The following is a 19,315-nucleotide window of genomic DNA, read 5'->3' on the forward strand; positions in this document are numbered from 1 at the left end:
CATCTCCCTTAGGAAGTGTTTGGAGACTTGAATTTTTGAGGCCCAAGTACAAACATTAATTTTCTTTATATATAATTTATTCACGTAGCTAGACATAATTTTATACATTTTTAGCGTATCTGTGTTTAACTCCAGCTTGCCATGTGCCTTTAGGTATGCGTTTTTCCTCTTCAGCAGCTTTTCTTTTAATTTTTGAGATGGGGTCTTTCCCTGGCTACCCTACAACTCACTTTGTAGACCAGGCTGTACTCAGACTCACAGAGGTCCACCTGCCCCTTCCTCCTGAGTGCTGGGATTAAAAGCACGTGCCACCATGCCCAGCTGTGGCATGCATCATTTTTGACACTTGAAAGTTTTAGAGTTTGGATTTTCAGATGCACAATGTGTATTACTTCTTATAAAAGGTCTGTTTGCTTTTGCAGACATGGGGTGTGATGGTTTGCATATGCTTGACCCAGGGAGTGGCACCATTAGAATGTGTGGCCTTGTTGGAGGAAGTGTGTCACTGTGGGGTGGGCTTGGAGACCCTCCTCCTAGCTGCCTGAGGGTGCTCAGTCTGTTCCCAGCTTCCTTCTGTTGAAGATGTAGAACTCAGCTCCTCCTGCACCATGCCTGCCTAGATGCTGCCATGTTCCCACCTTGATGATAATGGACTGAACCTCTGAACCTGTAAACCAGCCCCAATTAAATGTTGTACTTTATAAAACTCATGTTGGTCATGGTGTCTGTTCACAGCAATAAGACCCTAACTAAGACATGGGGAACAGTACCACTCTGCTAGAAGGCAGAGGCTACCATACAGGCAGAGCCCAGTGAGGGGCTGCTTGAGGATAAGCACACTCCAGCCTGGACCAGAACAGTCCTGTGTCACATCTCCTTTTAGAGTTACTGCCAACACTTCCTCTTCCACTCTCAAAAATGCCCCGATCTGAAGAGCTTATGTTTTCGATAATAAAATGCTCTCATTTTTACCAGTGGGGATTCCACTCAGTGAAGAGACTGCTCCAAATTCAAATGCCTGAAGAGAAATTCAGCACTCTGAGTGTGTCTGTGTCAGACATAGGGATGCAGTCTACGGTGTGACAACAGATCACAAAATCCCAAGCCTTGCTGACTTTACCACCCGACTTCTCCAATGTAGGGCTGGTGAGCTGACAGGAAGAGTCCTGTGGAACCCATGGGTTTTGTGGAAGGACCAGTACCGTGAGCTGCTAGAGTCCCTACAGTTTATAGACGAAACACCTGCTCTGAATGGCTGTCCACATCATACGATCCAAACAGCTCTACCATTCAAAAAAGTCGCCATCTTTCCACGTTTGCTCTCGGCTCATTCTTAGGTCTCTGTGGCTCTGTCTGGCCCAATTGCAAGCGCAAGGCAGGAACGAGCCGGCAGTACTGAGAGCTGTTCTTACAACTAAGCGTAGCAATGAGAAGTCAAACCATTCCTGCCCCCTTCCAGAGAAAACTGGCACAATTTTCTTATAATTGATGTGCTGAACTAATAAATGTTACACCAATAAACAGCACACTAAGAAATACTGCAATTCACATGCCTACTTTTCTCAGAGCTCGGATCCTAATGACATAAGTTTGTTATCAGTGATTGAACCATCCCATTGCCAAGCGAAAAGAAAGAGAAGGGTCTGTAAGAAAGCCATGAGAGTAGCAGGAGTTGTGCATAAAGGCAATGTTCTCAGCCCTCTAATATAGAAGATGTTGACCCAAGAAATTACCTTGTTCAAATGCCCATAATGATGCAAACCAACCACTAAAATAGTATTGTATAGAAAACCATAAGCACAAGCAACTGACTCCCACTCACAATTCCTGAAAGAAAATTACTCATCGATAACACAAACCAGTACACTCACAATGTCTAACAAAACACCATCTTGTGCTTTTACACAGAAGGGAAATATTTGTTTCTCTCTGAGAAATTCTTGGTATGTTAGTAATTATTTTTCTTGGCTTCTACTATGATGTTTTTATAATGACTTCAAAGAATGGTGATATGTAGTTAGGAAAACATATATTGCCAGACTAATCACTGATTTAAACCTAACATCTTTCTAAATAATGCCTCCCATAAGAGAATAAGGTCTTAGGAACTGGTACTGTCCCATGTGAATTTATGATAGCAAAGATGCCGGCTACTGTCTGGCCAATAACACATTTGGTTTGAGCATACGAAAGGTGGGTTGTCAGCCCATGGCTAGGAATCTGATTCTTCTCACCACCTCTCTCATCTACAGGGCTTAAATCAGTACCCTCAGATCTGCACGAGTCTGGTATATTAGAAGCCTATCTGTCATAAAGCAAGCATCTTGGTAATGAACGCTTTACTCTTTATGCAGTGTTCACATCTGTACACTGACTTGCACTGAATTTTGAAATAACAAGACCCACAGTATTCAATAAAGGACAGAGACTGATAAGGAAACAAATATTTCCCTTTATTTGAGTGTGTTACATCTACTCATGGGATAGTCATAAAAACTGAAATCTTTAATTTACAGGACTATAAATGATGCCACTTAACTGAGAACCAGCCAGCAAACAGTAGCATCTGAAGACCACCACTCCTGGAGGGTTCCCCACACCAAGTCAGCCTAGTAGTGACTACAGTAGATTAGGAGCTAGGAGTCAGAAGAACAATGCTCGAAGTTATACCAACGGGGGGTTCCTTACTCCTTTGCCAGCTGCACATTGGTAGGCTTTGCTCCAATGGGGATCCCATATTTGTGCAAAGTGTTCATCAAAATCTCCCTCATGTCGTTGTTGTAAGAATCAAAGTCAAATACATTCCGAACCACACTGGAGAGGCCTTCAGTAGGGAATTTCTGTATGAAAAAAAAGACATACATCATTATGAAGGTTTGTAACTGATAGAGCACTAGTGAACTTCAGCAGAAGCACACTAGCTGTGTCTGATAACCAGACAGTAAGAAAGCACACACACTTATGTTCAGCAGTGACTGGACCTCCTCCATTTCGACTGTGTTATCTCAGGTGTAGGTCCCTGTTCAGACCCTCTGTTGGCTTCTTCAACCTGCTCACTGCTGTACTCTTCCACCAGCCAAGACATGAAACAGACTAGACGTCTGCTGACAGACGAATGGATTAACATGTGCTGTGTACGTACAGCAGGGTTTTATGCAGCCATAAAGACACTAAGTGTGCCACGCAGGAAAATGCATGGAGCCAAGCTCATGAGCCATGATGTAAGCCAGAGCAGAGACAGGCATGCTGTGTTTTCTCTCGTGTGAATTCTGTACTGAACAAGCACACAGGGGACATTCGAGTGGAAGGGGGGCTCTGCGTGGAGAGGACGTGGTTTAAAGGGGGAGAGTTTTGGGGGACTAAAGAGGGCGAGAAGGGAAAGAGAATACCATGTTCTCTCTTACATGCACAGGCAGTTTTAACTATGTCCATGCGCGCGCACACACACACACACACACACACACACACACACACACACACACACACACACACACACAGAGCAGAGGGAACACTTTGGACAGAAGGGAACCAATATAAGGTGAGGAGGAATAACAGGGAGGAGCAGACAGAGGAGGAGTGGACAGAGTGAGGTACCATGCCATGTATGTATGAAAATCTCATATAAAACTTACTGCTCTGTATTCTAAATAAAAAGTAATTTACCAAAAAAAAAAAAAAAAAAATGGGCATTCCAGATTGACCGAGTTAAACAAATCAGCTAAATAAAATGTTGACTGTCAACACAGATCTGTCTAGAACACTCAGAAGGAGGGGAAGAGGACAGGAAATGGAGCGAGGTGCTGCTGCTCCCTGGAACCCGTGTGCTGGCAGCTCCTCTACTGAGGGCCTCGTTTTCTCTTGGAGCTGCCATCCAGGTACATGTGCTAGGCTTAGCAAGGCCTCATACAGAGAAAATCTATTCTTTTCTTCCCATATAAATGTATCTATTACATATACATCTACATATAAAATAAACAAATAGATAAATAATAAAATGTATATTATACATAAAACATAATATATAACAAAATACATTTTTCAAACCAGTTTTTCAGACTTCAGGATAGAATGCAATATTGTATGTGCATAAGTTGTAATATAATTAAAGCATGTGAAACGACCCAGTTGTCATTTTGCATAATTATATTTTAGTGGATATAATAATTTAAACTCTACTCTCTTAGCAGCTTGAAATGAACCATCCATTACTATTACCTGCCCTTCAGTCCCTGTGCTGTGTAACAGAATCTCTTCCTCGGCAATGGAAGAGTTTCTCACGTTAAAAATCTCTCCCTCCTTTTACCTCCCAGCAACTTATTTTTTCAGTAAGGTTTTCCTGGAGGGTTAGAGCTCGAAGAGAATTCAAGAGTCACAAGGCTGCGGCTGCTGTCTGGAGATCATTATTATCATTAGAGTTTACATGGTTTTCCTTTTCCTTATCGAGTGGGTTATATGTTGTGTATGATCACAGGGCTTTTATTCTCCTGACCTCCTACCTATCTTGACAAACGCTCCTTCAGCATATTGTCTGCTAGATCACGCTCTACTTTCCCTCATGTCACTTATAAGAGTTCCTACCCAGACACCACATGCTGCCTGTGAAAAGCCAAACAATAGGAACATTTCCTTGTTGCTTAATTATTTCCCCCTCCAACACACACACACACACACACACACACACACACACACACACACACACAATAACAAAATCAAAAAGAAAAACAAACCAAAATAAACCCATCAAATTTTTTAGGTTTTTGGAATGCTCAAGTCACAAAACCTTGCAAAAAGCCAATTCAAAGACTGAAGTGAATATCTGTTGATTTTTTAGATTTAATACTTAGCGTATGCACACATATCAGGTTGCTTGGCTGACCTGTCATAGAATGGAAGCACCAGTTATCCAGTTATAAATCATACAGTCCGGAAGACATGGGACTTGACCGCACCTGTAAGTGTTTGACAATGTTGACAACTTCTCTGGTAGAATAAGGATAGTTGATAATCCCTTGGTCAGCCAAGTTCCTCAGCTCTCCAAAGGCCGCCACAAGCTTCTCAAGGACGGGCGCAGGCACATTTGGGCCATACTGTTTGAGCATCTCAAGCTCTGAATGGGGCTTGGGGTTGTCAATGGCATGACAGCTAAAAATGTCACCTGCAGAAAAGAAGAAGAATCCCATTCAGTGAGCAGCCAACCCTCTGTCCTGCAGAGCAAACTGCAGTTGTGGTTTGAAGAGCCCGTAGTTCCTCAGCAAATCCCAGAAAGCCCATCTAATACAAAGAAGGAAGAAATGCCTGAACAAGAAGAAACTAGTCAACGTACAGTTTGTTCTGCACGAGTACATTTCTATTAAAAGGTATGTGACACCTGAATGCATGCTTCCCAAGAGATATTAAAATATACAGAGCCCTGGCAAAGCAGCGGAATGGCTCAGTCTAGAGCAGCAGCAACGAGGCCTTACTTTGCTTTAGGAAGCATGTGATACACAGCTACTTTGTGTGTGCATGTGTAAGAATGCCTGTGTATATTTAAAGCAATAAAGCAGAGTATCGCGGCTTCAAGCTTCATCTCACAGACTGACCTTTTCAAATACAAACATGTAGGACAGCTCTAGTATTTCTGTTGAAAATGAAACTTATCCTGAATGTAAACAGTACTTGGTCCCTCTATCATGCAGTCACCAAATAATTATTTTTTTTTTTTTTTTTTTTTTTTGTTTTTTTTTTGGTTCTTTTTTTTCCGGAGCTGGGGACCGAACCCAGGGCCTTGCGCTTCCTAGGCAAGCGCTCTACCACTGAGCTAAATCCCCAGCCCGCCAAATAATTATTAAACATCTTTCAGATACCATATATTACCTCAGTACAGCTCTAGGTTAATATATATATATATATGCTCCAGGCTTGCTCTGGAGCATTCTCACGAACGCAGGAATCTAAAGTAAAAACGACCTAAATAGCGTAAGTGAGCCTATAGTATACATCTGTCCCTTTTGGAATGTATAGACTACATCCCCATTTCCATGACTTCTTTCAATTACTATTCTGAGGACTCTTTTTATTTCAGCATGCTAGTATGACTGGTATTTCTCTCAATAGTGGCATGCTACTCTATTGTGTGGATACAGAAGACTTTCTTTATCTAGTCCCCCTTGGAGGGACAGTAGTTGTTTTCATTCTAGTTACTACACAATGTTGTACTGATTATCCTTGTTCTTAGATGGCTATTCAGGTAAAGTCCTGAAACGAATCCTGTGTGAACTGCCAGGTCAAGATCCTAACAGGAACACAGGCTTGCTCTGTATGTGTGTGAGATTTCAGAGCAGAGGAATCCTCCCTTGTGGATGATGAGGATGAGGATGAGGATGATGATAAGGAGGAGGAGGAAGAAGAGGAAGAAGAGGGGGATGATGATGAGGAGGGGAGGATGCTGATGATGAGGACGAGGAGGAATGAGGAGGAGGAAGAATGAGGAGGAGGAATGAGGAGGGGGAAGAGGATGATGATGATGAGGAGGAGGATGAGGAGGGTGAAGAGGAGGAGGAGGGGATGAGGATGAGGAGGAGGATGGGGAGGAGGAGGGGGATGAGGAATGAGGAGAGGAGGAATGAGGAGGAGGAAGAGGAGGGAGGATGATGAGGATGATGAGGAGGAGGGTGAAGAGGGGGATGAGGAGATGATGGGGAGGAGGAGGAATGAGGAGGAGGAAGAGGATGATGATGATGAGGAGGAGGATGAGGAGGGTGAAGAGGAGGATGAGGGGATGAGGATGAGGAGGATGATGGTGAGGAGGAGGAGGAGGATGAGGAATGAGGAGAGGAGGAATGAGGAGGAGGAAGAGGAGGAGGATGATGAGGAGGAGGAGGAGGAGGGTGAGGAGGGGGATGAGGAGATGATGGGAGGAGGAGGAATGAGGAGGAGGAAGAGGATGATGATGATGAGGAGGAGGAGGATGATGAGGAGGGTGAAGAGGGGGATGATGATGATGAGGAGGAGGAGGGTGAAGAGGAGGAGGGTGAGGAGGAGGAGGAGGATGCATCCTCAGGGGCCTCTCTACTCAGTATGACTCAGTCTCTTCACAGCTGGCCTTGGTCCTTTCAGTTAGAGGAGGTGGTAGAAGCAGACACTGGTGGCCATTCATCATGTATCACTAAACAGCAAAGTACAGTACAACTGCTTAAGAAGGAAGGGGCTAAGCCAGACTTGGACACACAGCTCAGCTCACCACTCATTAGCTAAGTGATCTCAGAAAAATAATTCCCGTGATTAGTAAAGCTCCCTGCCCCCATGTGGCTAGGACAGAGATGGCGCATGGTGAACAGCAGCGGACAGCACAGCACTGTGGTTGCTGTATCATTGCTGTCATTACAGCCCTTGCTTTACCTAAAGTGCCAAAGAAGTCATTGCCCAAGAAAGGGAAGCCAGGCCTGTTGGCTAGAACCACCATCCTAAAGTCAGGATGGATCGCGATAGCATTCTCTCTTCCATCCACACTAGCTGCATCTGAAAAACAAAATGGGTAGTTAGTGAAATTCTGCTCAAATCAGGTGTTCCCAATTCAAATGTCATCCATGAGGTTGTGGTAGGACATACAATCAACAAGGTTCAGTGGCCCTGCTTCACTCTGGAACACCAGGGGAAAAAGCTGTTTAAAAATCACACTTGATTTTGAAAGCTGTTATATTCCTCTATCTAAGCTAGTCTTCCAAATCACAGGAGAGCACACAGAGGCCAGGCCCGGCCAGCGCTTGACCACAGCTTTGTCCCCACAGCCCCTTCTCCTTTCTTGGTGCACTGTCTTTGTAGTGCTGTAAGCTTCAGAGCACAGGAGCAGGCTGAGCTCTGTTCTCTGAGGGACGATACTCAGGCTAAGGCAAATTCTCATTTTTCATAAACTGTCAAGGAGAAATGTTAAAATGCTGTACTGTGCTAAGTAGGGGCTGGAGTAGGGACCGTGCACTGACAGCATTAGATCAAAGAGGACCGCCTCTGTGATGCTGAGCTTTCTAGTGGAGCCCTCTTTAAGTGTGCCCTTCAAATATGGAAGATTTTACAGTGCTGGCTGTGTATTTTCTATGGCTAGTTATGAATTTTCAGGTCTTTCAAGAGACAAAAAAACCCCTGAAATCTTGCACTGTATTTGGCAAACTTCGACTGTCTTACAGTTATATATACTTGTGCTGGCTAGGTTTTGTTCTGTTTTTTTTTTTGGGGGGGGGGTTGCTTAGCTCATGGTAGTTCACCTGGGAAGAGGGCACTCTACTGAGAACATGCCCCTGTAATAGTGCCTGTAGAAAAGTCTATGAGTCATTTTCTGTGTTAGTGATTGATATGAGAGGACCCAGACCACTGTGGGTAATGCTACCCCTGTGTGTGTGTGTGTGTGGGGGTCCTGGGTGCATAAAAGAGCACACTGAGAATGCTACCAGGCATGAGCCAGTAAGCCATGCCCCCCATGATCTCTACTTCAGCTCCTGGCTCCAGGGTCCTGCTTGAGTTCCTGCCCTGACTTCAGCGATGGACTGTGACCCGAGAGTTGTAGGCTGTAAACTATGAGATGAAATAAACCTTTCTTCTCCAAAGCTGCTTGTGATCATACTGCTTTATGACAACAGGAATTCAAGTGAAGACGACACTGATGAGATTAATTTATCTTCATTTTTTTCCAGCAATAACTGGAAGAAGAATGTATGTTTGGGTAGGAAGAAAAGCAAACCTAAAGCAGAGAATAACCCCTTCCTGAGTGAGATATACATATATGCACAAATGTACACACACACACACACACACACACACACACACACACACACACACACACAACAAAGCACCCAGTGATCTTTAAAATGTGTCCAGCCTTTTGCCTGCACGTGTGCTCCCACTTGTGTGCCTGGTGCCAGCGGAGGCCAGAGGACAGCACTGGATTGCCTGGAGTCACAGATATGAGTGAACACGGGGCGCTGGGAATGGATCCTGGATGCTTTGGAAGAGCAACGAGTACTCTTAACCACTGAGCCTTCTCTCCAGCCCACATTGATGATTTTTAAATATACGGAGTCAATAATGTAAATTTTGTGAGCAAAAGAAACGCACCAGTGTTTTTTTTTTTTTTACAAATTTCCATATAGCAATTCAATAATGGAATAACACACAAATATATGGAAACTTAGTATAAAGGTTCAAGGTTGACATTTTCGGAATAGAACAAGGCTGATTTGTCTCATTTCTCCTACCGAAATTGTCAAAGACTGATTATAGAGAAGGGAAAGGAGGGGCTGTGGACGATGTGCAGTGACAGAGCAGTGATCCCACGACTGAAGCTCCCATTGTCCTCAGCACCACCCGAAACAGACGACAAAGCACACAGAGGTGCAAACCGACCCGGGGGGGGGAAACGCTCCTTTCCAGTACTCACCTGCAACAATGCGTCTCCCGTCTGCTAGAATCATTTCTCCGTTTTCTACCAGGGTTTTCAAAATACAGGTGACATTTGTTGGGGCTTTGTCTGCCTCATCTACTACTAGAATATGACCCAACTTTACTGCTTTAACCTTTGAAGAGAGAAAATTGATCATAATCAAGAAGAGAACTGAAGTAGCACTACTGAAAGAAAGCTCACCACTCACTGCTTTGGGCCTGTCAGAGCTGCTGTAAGTTACGGGGACGGGGACACCACCGCAGTCAGCAACAGAAGCATCAGTTACCAAACACGGCAGCAGCTTCACATGTTCCTCTGTTAGACGCATTCCCACCAACCCCTCACACCCTAGAGTGGGGGCATTTAGGGCATATAAGAAGTAGATGAAGGGCCACAGAGCTGGGAGGAGTCTGACGTAACAGTCACTGTGTGCTTTCATGGATCTTCAAATACTGTCACAGTCTAATAGATCGGAGGATGTGGGTATTCAAGGCAAAGACAATCAATGAATGGTCAAACAGCATTTGCAGAGGAGTGAACAAGGAGAACCTATGTCGTCTCTAAGAGAGTAACTGTGAAAAAGGATTGGGTTTCTTCTGCTAAGGAATGAGTTGCCAGAGCAGGAAATGAGCACTTGACCTCACCAAGTAACGGGGCACAACTACGCATGTGAATCTGACATTATGAAAATGGAGCACTGGGCCAGTCTGCAGGACACTGAACGTGGCAGAATACACAAAATAGACTTACTCTGGGAAACTGAAGCAGGTATGGAAAACACAGGTAAAGTATTATATTAGACTGATCTTGGAGAAAGGTGTAGTCTACAGATGTTTGCAGAGGAAGGAGAGAGACAGGCAAGCTCGTGAGGTCTTCAGTGACCACACGGAGAGGGCCATGAGAGGGAAGATGGGAGTTGTGGACCTGACCTACCTTGCCATATATCTCCTTGAGCTTTTTAGGAAGTAGACAGGAGATATTCTATGCACTTCAACATAACCCTAAGATTTCTTTCTAAGGAGATACCAATAACTTATAACATGGTAGATATGGGTTTCTCTAGACAGGGTTTCTCTGTGTAGCCCTGGCTGTCCAGGAACTTACTATGTAGCCCAGGCTGGCCTTGAACTCAGCAGTCCACCTGCCTCTGCCTCCTGAGTGCTGGGATTGAAGATGTGTGCCACCATTGCCTTAAGATGCTTCCTTTTATCACAAAATTTCATACTGTAGTCTCAAAGACTTGATAAGAATTTTTTTTTTAAATTTAGGATAAATTTAAAAAGAAAAAAGGACAACATCTGGCTCCTCCCCAACACATCTCTTTTCAGAGAGGAGTTGGACTCAACCTTGGAGACCCCTGGCACAGATCTCAAAGTCCCCAGCCTTAGGGCCTGGCCAACAGTAGCCCCATGAGTCCCAAAATACTGAGTCACTGCTTTGCTAGTTTAGAACAACAGCAGACTTAAAACAATCTCAGAAAATAAGCAGAGATCAGTGTCAGTCCCTGACTCCTGCACTTGGGAGAGAAAGTGCAGTAAAAGAATATGCTTCTTTCTCAATAATATCATTTTGATAAAAACGGGCATCTAAAATGATACATGCGTGTGCTCCAATGAGATAGACATGCGCATCTAAAACAATATACACATGTGCTCCAATCAGACAATTAACCCATCTGTAGGCTGAGATACAGGTTCAAGCAAAACACACTTTAAAATATTGGTATCACTGGCTTACTGACCAGAGGTGAGTCTTCATACACAATCAGTCCATCTTTAACCGAGGGCTGAAGAGTCAGAGACTGCACTGTGGTGTCCCTAAAATCAAACCAAACATTTCAGTCAGTAAGGAAATAAACCAGTGTTTGGGCATGAATAAATAAATCAATGAGTAAATCTTTGAATTTGTCCATCATCTTGATTTTCCCAAGACAAATGACATAATGAATAGAAGTGCAGCCAACAACAGGGTTCTGTTGACAATGTAAGTCTAAGTTTATAAATTAATACAGTGGCCAAATCAGTTCCCTTTCCTCCGGTAACCTCATTTGTAGTAATTCCACTACTCAAAATGATTTCCTGAGGATGAATAGACTATTTAAAAATCTGTTTAGACCACCACATATTACAAAGAATGCATGTTATACTCTTTAAACATCCTGATGACAAGTTTGCCATCCTGGCCATCAGGTGAACAAGCACATCCCATGTCATCGGGGCAAAGGTCAGACTGTAATGGTACTTAAAGAACACAATTACTTCATAGGATTTTGAAGACGTGGAGACGAAATCCAAGGCCTGAACCACACTGTTCTTTATTTGAAACTACTCAAGGCTGGGTGTTGAAACGTGTCAGCACTGAGATATCTATGCTCCCAGCCTCTTTTCTGATGAGCTGTGAAGTTACCATCACCTGTGGATGCTTTTGCCAAGCCTGTGTGCAGTGTTGCAAGCCGTTTTATGCCTTTACTTTCTGTATGCATTGTGTTTAAAAATGAAAAAAGTCCTATGGCCAACCTAACCATGCTCCACAATGGAAATGGCATGAAATAAATTATACTCATCATCTCTCAAAGTACAAATTACCTTTCCAAAAACCCTACTATGTAGTCAAAGCAAACAACGAAGCCCCAGAGGCACAGCCTTGAGCACCTATGTGTAAGACACTGCCTGAACTCAGACCTTGACTCTGTACTCTACTGCAAACTTAAAAATTTGCAACATGCTCCTCGGAGGTAAGGTATGGTCTAAACGATCTTGAAGTCTGCCTTACAAAGCACTCCCATGTGATGGTTTATGTCCATCTTTTATTCCAGATGAACTGAATTTAGATTTCCTATTGCATTTGGTAACTCTCCATCAAAGTCTTCACATACCAGGGCTAGAACAGATACATGGGTGATATACCCATGCATCTTCACCATTTCCACACTTCCTGTCTCATTTATACTTTGTTAGAAAGAATTCTTTAATTTGACAGGGAATGGATTTCTTGAGTTAATCCCCTGGGTCTGCCTGATCACTATCCTGACCCTCTTCTAGCTTCCACGACCATGGCCTTGTGGGATGATGGTTTGTCCCCAGGCTTGATTGTTTCCTCCACTTCACCAAAGAATCATTGTTTTGTATTTACTAAAAACCAAATTAAATGTTCCACTAAATGTAAAGAACTGTGTAAATACATTCCGGCAATTTATTGGTGCTTTTCAACATGGGTGTGTGTGTGTGTGTGTGTGTGTGTGTGTGTGTGTGTGTGTGTGTGTGAGAGAGAGAGAGAGAGAGAGAGAGAGAGAGAGAGAGAGAGAGAGAAAGACACAAACACAGACACACACACACACACACACACACGCATCATTAGGGTACGTGGTTTTATATATATATCCATTTCTGTATTCTCAGGTCTTATACATTCATAGTCATATTTCATACTACCTTTGATGACAAGTTAGTTTTCAGTTTTGAATAAACTAAGAACAAAGTTTCATTAGCTGACTTAGATCCACTATTAATATTCTAGCAGTAGAGGAGAGGGTGGGAGGGGAAAGGAAAAATACTTGTTCACACAGATTTTTATAGCAACATAATGGGTCCCTCACCTCAGCTCTCACATCTTTTAAGGGCAACAATTTGACACCTTCCAGCCCCAGAAAGGAACAAGAAACTCTCGTGTCACTGTCAGCGGGAAGGAAAGTCAGTGTCTGTGCTAAGTGCTGCACAGTGCCTGGGGCTCAGGCAACTGAAGGTCAATACCAATTTTAAAAAGGCCAATGAAACTGCCCTATAACATTTGAAGTCTGATAGTACGCAACTTGTCAAATTAGATTTCATTAAAGGTTTGGTGCTCGAAGTAAGAACACACAGTTGTGGGTCTTTTGCTTTGTTGTTCCATTGTCGTTGCCCTCCAAAGGTGACCGCGATGGAGATAAAGGCATTTATAAGTGGGAAACATGACTCTTGGTGAACTGGCTAGAGAAGAAAGAAGGCTGTCTCAGGATGAAGTCAGCGTCTGTCTGCCCTCTTGGGCTATGGCACTTTCGTGTGGAGCGGCAAAGGGAAGGACATGCTAGTGAGTGTGTTCAATGAGAGTGACATAGAACCCTAGGTACCTGGATTTGGGGCAGTTATGTGCTGATGTCTTCTGTTTGCTGGGACAGTGGATGGCACAACTGCTCTATACGGTACCTGATACAGTGAGAGAAGGGCTGGATTTCTATGACATCTTAGAAACTCCAAGTCAGTAAGTAACAAGGCACTTGCTGTGGCCACAGACAGCACAGGACACAGATTCCTAACGACACAGCGATGTTTTTCTTCCAGAGTATTAGATTTAAATCATTGCCCCACATTTATGAGCATCTTGGGTCAAATATATTAACTCTGCACATACAAAACAATGCCTGAAGAGAGTATGGCAATTTCAAAACTGTTTTGACTTGTTCCTTTCAGAAAACAGCTTTGAAATATTAGCTAATAATTTTAACAATGCTGGGGAGGACAAGCTAAACCACACCCCAGCACCGGTTTCTTTGACCCAAGTTTTAACAGAGATGGCTTTCCAGTTACTGGTAATGCTTGAGTTATTAATCAATGTCCAGCTAATTGCTGGCGTTTATGTTATTACCAATTGTTCCTGCTTCTTACCAGCTTACAAAGTACAATTTTCTGTCAAAGTTTAAGTCAGTATGTGGGTGGCATAGGGAAATAGTGTGCTTAACTCGTTTTCTTTTAAGTGTAATTTACATCCTTTTTTGAAGTCAAATTTGTTATATGCAGTAGTTTACTTAAAAATGATGCCAGATACAATAAAAATAATTAAGTTATGCACAGACCAAATCTTTGTCAAAATGAGGGGAAAAAACCGTTGTGGGTGGGTGGTGTGTTGTGGGGAGGCCGACTTCCGAGGAGGCACGGGGTAACAGGCCTGAGGAAGGGGGAGAGGTCAGGAGAGAAAACGCAGCCTGCTCTGAAATGCTGTCTGTGTGGTACGTAAAACTGTTCTCTACTCCATCTGGGAGCAAAAATATTAAAGTAAAGATTTGTGAGGATGTTTTAATGAGCTTCATTTCCATAGATTCAGTTTTGTTTCCCCTTAGGCAAAACACCTGAGGGTGAAAGAAAAAGAGCAGGCATAAGAGATTCAGTACCTCAGGATATTTTCATCCTGAGTGAGGTAACCCAATCACAAAAGAACAGGTATGGCATGCACTCACTGATGAGTGGATATTAGCTTAAAAGTTCAGAATACCCAAGATACAATTCACAGACCACATGAAGCTCAGGAAGAGGGAAGAGCAGAGTGTGGATGCTTCAGTCCTTCTTAGAAGGGGAACAAAACACTCACAGGAGGAAATACAGAGACAAAGTGGAGCAGAGACCAAAGGAAAGGCCATCCAGAGACTGCGCCACCTGAGGATCCATCCCATATGCAGACGACAAACCCAGTCACTACTGCTGATGCCAAGAAGCACTTGCTGACAGGAGACTGATATGGATGTCTCCTGAGAGGCTCTGCCAGAGCCTGACAAATATGGAGGCAGATGCTTGCAGCCAACCATTGGACTGAGAACAGGGTCCCCAATGGAGGAGTTAGAGAAAGGACTGAAGGAGCTGAAGGGGTTGGCAATCTCATAAGAGGAACAACAATATCAACCAACCAGACCTCCCAGAGCTCCCAGGAACTAAATCACCATCCCAAGAGTACACAGGGATGGATCTACAGCTCCAGCCACATGTGTAGCAGAGGTTGGCCTTGTCTGTCATCAATGAGAGGAGAAGCCCTTGGTCCTGTCAAGGCTCGATGCTCCAGTGTAGGGGAATGCCAGGGCACGGAGGTGGGAGGGAGTGGATGGGTGGGTGGGTGTGGGAGCACCGTCGTAGACGCTGGGAGAGGGGAGATGGGATAGCAGGTTTCTGGAGGGGAATGGGGGAAGGGGATAACTTTTAAAATGTAAATTAAAAAATATCCAATAAAACAAACAAACAACAAAAAAGAGCTTCAGTACCTGCTGTCCTGAAACCAAAGCATCTACAGAACACTCCAAATGAGGTAAACATGAGAACAGAAAACAGAAGACTCAGGAGACAAAGAACACAGATATTTGATCTGTACTGTAAACAGGGGGGTGATTTAGAACTAAATGATAATTTCTATCAATAATTATTGGGGGTTGGTCTGGGGCTGCTATGTATTCAAATGCTAAATACTGGCCCTGAAGATCTGGTTGCAGTCCAGCTGAGCACACTCTCAAGTATACCGAGTGATATTGTATAAACTTTGCTTGCCTATCTTCTCTGACTGGCCAAACAAAGTGGCTGACGGCCAATTATTGGAGAGAATAGAGGTAGGTGGGGTTTCAGTTACTAAGCTGGGGTCCCAGGTAGGGACCGTGAGGAAGACAACAGAGAAGGACAGAAGACAGAGAGGGCAGGAAGTCTTCAGTAGACAGGACAGACCAGGAGCATGGGCTAAGAGAAGTGTCCCCTGAGGACAGACAGATGGACAAAGGCAGCGTGGGTGGTGAGTGAGACTCAGATTCTCAAACTGCAAGTGATTGGGAAGCACAGATGGGAAGTAGCCAATCTAGCATAAAAAGATAGATCGGGGGCAATCGCCAGTAACTGTGCAAAAGCTGATTAAATAAGTTTTATTATTAAATTATTAATATCTTTATTATTAGGATTAAATAAATCAATAAGACTGACTAGATTATTGGTGGGCTGGCCAGGTCATAATTAGAACTAATAGTTATTAGACAACAACAAAAATATAAATAATATTTAGTAAATAAGTTTTTTTAAAAGACTAGGTCTCAGTCTGTGGTCTTTGTTGACCTAGAAATCCCAAATCACAAGAGAATCCCCCAAGCCTCCCTACTCCCACATCTGAGTGCCAGGATGAAAGGTGTGCGCTGCCATGACTGGCTGAAATTAGAATTTAAGTGAAAGTTTGATGTCAAGACCATTTTGTTTGTTTGTTTGTTTTTTGTGGCAGTACTTTTTTGTGTAGTCCTGACTGTCCTGGAACTCACTCTGTAGACCAGGACGGCCTCAGACTCAGAGACCTGCCTTGCTTCTGTTTTCTGAGTTCTAGTATTAAAGGCGAGATCACCTGGCTCAATGACATACTTTATCGACTATATTCACTGACGTTTTCACACAGGACTTAGCTGCTTTCTATTTACCTTCACCTCCCACCATCCTCTGCCATCCCTGTCTCCCGCCTACAGGTCACATTTTAACCAGGCCATCTGCGCTGCCACAGGTTTGGAGCACCCACTCTTCCTAGTGGGTCACCAGTGGATACACAACTGCAGGTATCACATTAATCATATTCTTAGTGATTTCCCTCCCTCAAGCCCTTCAGCAGCCAACAGTCCATCAGGGATAGGCCCCATGAATCCCCCTGAGCCACAGCTGGCTGTGACAGGCCCAGACCTGTACAGGCCTGCGTTATCTTAAGATAAGTAGGGAAGGGGCTGGAGAGATGGCTCAGTGGTTAAGAGCACTGACTGCTCTTCCAGAGGTCCTGAGTTCAATTCTCAGCAACCACATGGTGGCTCACAACCATCTGTAATGGGATCTGATGCCCTCTTCTGGTGTGCCTGAAGACAGCTATAGTGTATTCATATGCAATTAAATAAATAAATCTTAAAAAAAAGATAAGTAGTGAAAGTGCAGTAATAATTATTAATGGAGCAGGGAGGCGCTTGTGTGGAGATGAAGTCAATAAATTTAGGGATTAACCATTTACAGATACCCTGTCCTTTTACTGAATAGTAGAAGCACATAGCCTCTCCTGTGATATGCAACTTTATCTTGCTATATTGGGAAAGAAATTCCCTTGGGCTTTCAAATAGATTCAGTCCTTGTTAAGAGAAATGGAGACATCAGAATGGAGACAAAAACTAAGAATATGATTAATGCAATACAAATTTTAGAAACAGATTACATTTGAATACATCTGACTTCGTCAGCCACTCAGACTCCTAAAGTCCAAGGCAACTCATCTCTAGGGGTAATCAACATACATCGCAAAAAATATAATAGAGAAAAAGGATGAAATTTGAGAGGAAAGCAAGGGAAGGGGGTGGGGGGGCTAGGGGGTAGAATGGGGGTAGAATGGGGGTTGGGGGTGGAATGGGGATGCCTACAGTGCTTGAGCCTTCTCAAGGCTTAGAAAGAAAAGTCTGTTAGCAAACAAACTACTTATGATTCCTGACAGACACTGAAGAGAGCCCTGCCCTTAAATAGTCCCATAGAGGACAGTTTGCCTAGTGCCACTTGCTCCTTTCTAACAGCCTAGACACAAAAAAGGTCCTAACAAACCAAGATGGGAGGAAGGTTCTCTTCAAAGGTCTCCAGATATGGATGTACCCACCCTCGGCTGTTGGGTAAGTGCTTGTTAGGAAGAACGGGAGTCAAACCTGTCTCCTCTTGGTGCCAAGCCTCTATCATGTCTCCTTGTCCTTCTAGACTCGCACTACTCCACAAGGAATCCTTTTATTAATTGAAGCTGTGACAAGTATTTCCACAAACTCAGAAACATTTTGCAAGTTGTTCAGCCTTTAGAAATAAAAAACTCTGCTCAAATGGTGCGTAGATAATTGGATTCTTTTTGCCGAAAACTAGCTTTCTTGGTTGAGAAATTTTAAGAATTCAAAACAATTTTGCTTTTTGGCAGGCACTTCTCTTTTTTCAGACAAAAATGAAAGACACTGTCCAGTTTCTTTCTAGTCAGTGTGGAAAGGGATAGAAGGATGGGGTGAGAACAAACATTAAAAGTCGTGCATAGAGGCAACCAGGGGCCAAGATTGATAAATGTCTGTTCCTGCACAAATCGCTATCAGAAATTATAGAACATTCTGATTTACATGTGTAAGAGGAAAACTGAGCAAATTTTCATTGCATGATATTCTGTAGTCTTTCATTCAAGACATATTTACTGCATTAGTAGCAACACATGTGGCTTTACTGGAGGACTATGCAAACTGAACAGGTAGCAGGCTGTGGATGACTCATTTGGAAAGTGCTTGCTACGTGCTGAGCAAACTTGAGGGCCTGAGTTCAATCCCACAGAATCCTCACTAAAAAGCTGGTGTGGCTCCCCTCTTCCTTGGCTGCTCAAGGGCTGCCATCATGGATGACACAGTAGCTAGCCTCACCAGGAAGTCATGACCCAAATGGCCGTGGATGTCCCTCACTCTGGAAAACCGCTCCTGGTGTTTAGGAACTGGAAAGCATTCCCTGCGATATGGTTCTACACTTGCCAGTCTCAGTGACCAGGCTAAAGTCCCATGGGGCAGAAGAGGGTATGTAAACAGGTGAGCACGGCCAGAGCTTGCCGGTTTACCTACCTGCTGCTTCTTGTCTGATGGTCTCTAAGGGAGACACTGCTTTAGGTGGCAAAGATAAGCTTCCACCCCAGGCCTACCGTTCAGTGCAGAGGGAGAAGGTCATATGTGCCAGGGGCTCGCAGGGCAGAGCTGCAGAGGCTCTCTGGACTCATTCATATGCACTGTGCTGTTTCACGTCACATTTTATCTAAAACTGCACCATCCGAGTGCGTTTGCTCGCATCTCTCATATGGTGTCTTAAACCCCAAATGAAGAAAACACAAGGCTTAATCACGGTGGGTTTTGGTGTGAGGATCAGCACTTTGGAGCGATCCAGGATAAGGCCGAGAAAGGGCTGCGTACAGCGTTTGCTGGCTTCTGCTGGTAGAGCCAGCAGCAAAGGCACCTTTGTCTGACGCTACATGGCTGCGTCATCCTGAGACTGAGAGGTCCCTTCCCTGGCAGTTTCTCCTAGCCTTACAGAAGGAGTGTCAGCTATGAGGGACTGTTAAATGGGGGGGAAAAGAAAGAAAACAACAACAACAACGACGACGACGAAACATCGTGCCAGA

At 43.8% G+C, this 19,315-nt stretch overlaps 1 protein-coding gene across 1 annotated transcript in view; it reads right to left on the bottom strand.

Moving 5' to 3' along the window:
* The window catches only part of Vwa8 (von Willebrand factor A domain containing 8), a 320,387-nt gene that overhangs the window by 119,313 nt on the left and 181,759 nt on the right, over positions 1-19,315 (bottom strand). The window contains exons 22-26 of the mRNA XM_032918098.1: positions 11,154-11,229; positions 9,410-9,545; positions 7,381-7,500; positions 4,950-5,155; positions 2,689-2,840 (exon numbers count right to left, since the gene is read on the bottom strand). Of these exons, the coding sequence (XP_032773989.1) occupies positions 2,689-2,840; positions 4,950-5,155; positions 7,381-7,500; positions 9,410-9,545; positions 11,154-11,229 (690 nt within the window). The remainder of the gene's footprint in view (positions 1-2,688; positions 2,841-4,949; positions 5,156-7,380; positions 7,501-9,409; positions 9,546-11,153; positions 11,230-19,315) is intronic.

This window comes from Rattus rattus, chromosome 12 (assembly GCF_011064425.1).
Source record: "Rattus rattus isolate New Zealand chromosome 12, Rrattus_CSIRO_v1, whole genome shotgun sequence".
NCBI lineage: Eukaryota > Metazoa > Chordata > Mammalia > Rodentia > Muridae > Rattus > Rattus rattus.